General features: G+C 40.8%; 1 protein-coding gene across 1 annotated transcript; it reads right to left on the bottom strand.

Moving 5' to 3' along the window:
• Positions 1 to 405: 405 nt before the first annotated feature.
• On the bottom strand, positions 406 to 1,752 carry drd7 (dopamine receptor D7; the record flags this gene model as incomplete). Its single annotated transcript, XM_081365690.1, has 1 exon — positions 406 to 1,752. One exon carries the CDS (start codon positions 1,750 to 1,752, stop codon positions 406 to 408), a length of 1,347 nt encoding a protein of 448 aa, XP_081221816.1.
• Between the last annotated feature and the right edge of the window lie 1,547 nt (positions 1,753 to 3,299).

A 3,299-nucleotide genomic window follows, 5' to 3' on the forward strand; every position in this document is an offset into this window, starting at 1 on the left:
AAATAAATAAACAAAAAATCTGTCTTTCCCTTTAAGAGAGAATAGAGGACATTTCAAAGTCAGGGGTTATTCATTTTCAGCAAAGTGAACAAAAATGACAGACAGAATATGATTATTATTTCCTCCACTAAGTGAAACCGAAAAAGACTGGGCATTTTCAAGTAGAAATAACAGTTGATAAAGTATGGGCTTTAACTAAATGTATGGTTCTATAGGATATTTAATTATATCTCATAGTGAGAGTGACCTTTTGAAAAATTCATGAGCAGCAGAGTATGTAGAAACAGCATTCAAAATCTGTTCTCTATAGAGAATATTGGCTTATAAACCAATTAGTCTCACTCAGTTTGGCTAATATACAAAATAATGACTCTCAGTCAAAGTACACCTAAACATATTTACAGATCACAGTATCCCAGAGATAGGAGATTCACCCTCATTATGAACCACACGTTCAAGAGACACTAACTCGTCTGCTTTTGTAAATGGTATGATTTTATCCAAGGATAATTCTGTTTCCCCATGATCTACCATAGGAGGCCTTTCCCCATAAACAAAGTTACATTCAGTCTCAAAAGGGACTTCAGCCATCTGTGACACTGTATCAAAGCACATGTCTTTGTCACTTCCCTCCCTGACAGCGTGCGGATGCAGACAGGGGTGACCGAAGAGGTGAACGTCTCGAAGGTTCGTGGAGTCGCGATGATACGACACCAGCTCGTTGCTGAAGTCAACCGTCTGAACAGTATCCCGAGAACACAGCTTCCCACATCCCAAGAGACTGGAGAATGCTTTGCGGAATTCTGCATTAAAGGCATAGACTACAGGATTCAAGGTAGAGTTTGCCCACCCACACCACACAAACACGTCAAAGGTTGTCTTATTGACACATGGGATCTGCCCGGCATTGTGGAGGCCAGGGTCACAAAATGGCACCATGCAGTTGAGAATGAAGAAAGGAAGCCAACAGCAGACAAACACACCCATGATCATCGACAGAGTTTTCAGGACTTTGGTTTCCCGCCTAAATGAGCTTTTTAACTTCTCTTCAGGAGCTTTATTGCAGCTTTGGCAGGACTGAACATGTTTAATGGTGCACTCTTGCATTGATATCCTTCGGATCTGCCTTTGCGCTATGAGGAAGACTCGTGTGTAAGTGACAATCATTATGGAGACAGGGATGTAGAAGCTGATTAGAGATGAAGTGATGGCGTAAGTGCGGTTTAAACTGGCATCGCATTTTTCAGACATTTCTCCCAGGTCTTCCTCATGGCCGGGAGTCTTATGCCAACTCAGCTGCACGGGAATGAATGAGATCAGAACAGAGAGAATCCATGCCACTCCTATCATGACAAATGCCACTGTTCTTGTCATTTTCTGCTCGTAGCTCAACGGGATGGCAATAGCCCAGTAACGATCCACACTTATGATGCACAGGTTAAGAATGGAGGCAGTGGAGCACATGATGTCAAAGGCTATCCATACTTCACAGAAACTGCCGAACGGCCAGAAACCCAGAATCTCAGCTGCTGCCTTCCATGGCATCACGAGCAAGGCAACTAAGAGATCTGAGACAGCCAAAGACACTACAAAGACGTACGCCACTTTGGAGCGCAGATGACGGAACCGTACCACCGCGGTGCACACCAGAGCATTCCCTAGAAAGGTGGACAGCACAAAAATAAAAAGCAGACAAGCAGTCGTGGAGCGAGTTATTAGCTCTGAGACATAACCTTCAGTCTGGTTTACCATCTTCTGGGATGTCCCTATTACCCTGGCTGCAACCTGAAAAATGTCTTTTGATCAAGCATCCATCCTCTGGGGAACATTTCCCGATAGTTTAATATCCAAAGACTTAAGGAATTCGTCCATTAATGAGAGAGTTGCCTGTAATAATTGAACATTTCTGAAATAACCTTCCCTCCTTCCTTCAACCAGACAAGTGAGTGAGAATAGTGCAGAGGGTGAGACTAATGATCTTGGAAGTAGGACTAGGGGGAGGAGCCTAAGAAAAAACCGGAGAGGGGGAGAATGTGACTCATATCATGTAAATTAGGGCTATGTATTAGCCTAGCCTATTTATTTATTTAGTTATTTATGATATATTTTATGTTTTCAATTGGGTATTAGGCTTTATAGAAATAATTTGAATGTTTGTAATTAAAGAGATAAAGCAACATAAGTGGAAAAACATGTTTCTTTGAACACAGCATATGCTGTCTGACTAATGGAGTTTAATTAGCGTTTATGGATTAATGTACAATTCTGCTCCCGTATGTACACCATTATCCACAAGATGGCAGTATACGTACATTAATGTCCCACAAGAAAACAGACAGAGGTTCTAGTGATGAAAGGTCCCGGTCCGATAAATTCCAAATTCAGGAGAAACGATTCCTTCAAACAGTTCATTTCAAAGAACCAGGATTCAGCTGTTATTATACGTCTTTGCGTAAACGCGTCATCACGTAGTCTCTGACATCGCAACTAGGAATAATTTACATTGCAAAAAATAATAATAATTTGCATTGCAATACACAATAGTTCACTGTTTATTTCGCACATATAACCTATATTTTTGTTGTAAAAGAGGTGTTATGTAAGCCAATATTTCGTAGCCTATAGCCTATATACCATATCAGTTAAAACGGTCAAATTAAGTAGCCTAGCCTACTTTAGCTATATGTCCAGTAGGCTAGCCTATGTTTTATTAGTTTAGTGTTTATTAGTTCAATGGCTGTATTCAGAATACCATATTATTTCCCTTTCTGCTTTATTACCTTTACATGTGGCAGAAATAGTAAGATGTAGGCAATGTGTGCTAGGAGGAATACAAGCGTTGTGCAGAAAGAAATTATGCATGCTATGCTCAGTATGCTATGCCGAATTAAGCCAATTGACTCGTGAACTGCTCGGACCGATTCAGTTGCGTGAACGAATCATTCAATCTGGTTTTGTCGTCGACCGACGTTCGTCTTACTGGAACACACTCACCACAACCACTCGTTAACCAACAAAACAAAACCAACTTACATAAGAAAGTCTACACTATCAAATTAGGCAAGTTTTGTTTTCCTCCCCTCGTAAACCCTTCACGTCACCCAGTGCTATTTTTTTTTTTTTTTTTTTTGTTTAAAACAACCCTCTTCTTTTGGGCACGTACATAATGTCTGTTTCTAAAAAAAAAAAAAAAAAAATTCCAGTTATGTACCCGTGAGACTGGAGGTCCATGAGGTCACCAGCTCAATGGTGGGCGTGAGGGGGCAGTTCAACAAGGCGTAACTTTGTTTCGACTTTCC

This window comes from Scardinius erythrophthalmus (assembly GCF_964197995.2).
Source record: "Scardinius erythrophthalmus genome assembly, chromosome: 5".
Lineage (NCBI taxonomy): Eukaryota > Metazoa > Chordata > Actinopteri > Cypriniformes > Leuciscidae > Scardinius > Scardinius erythrophthalmus.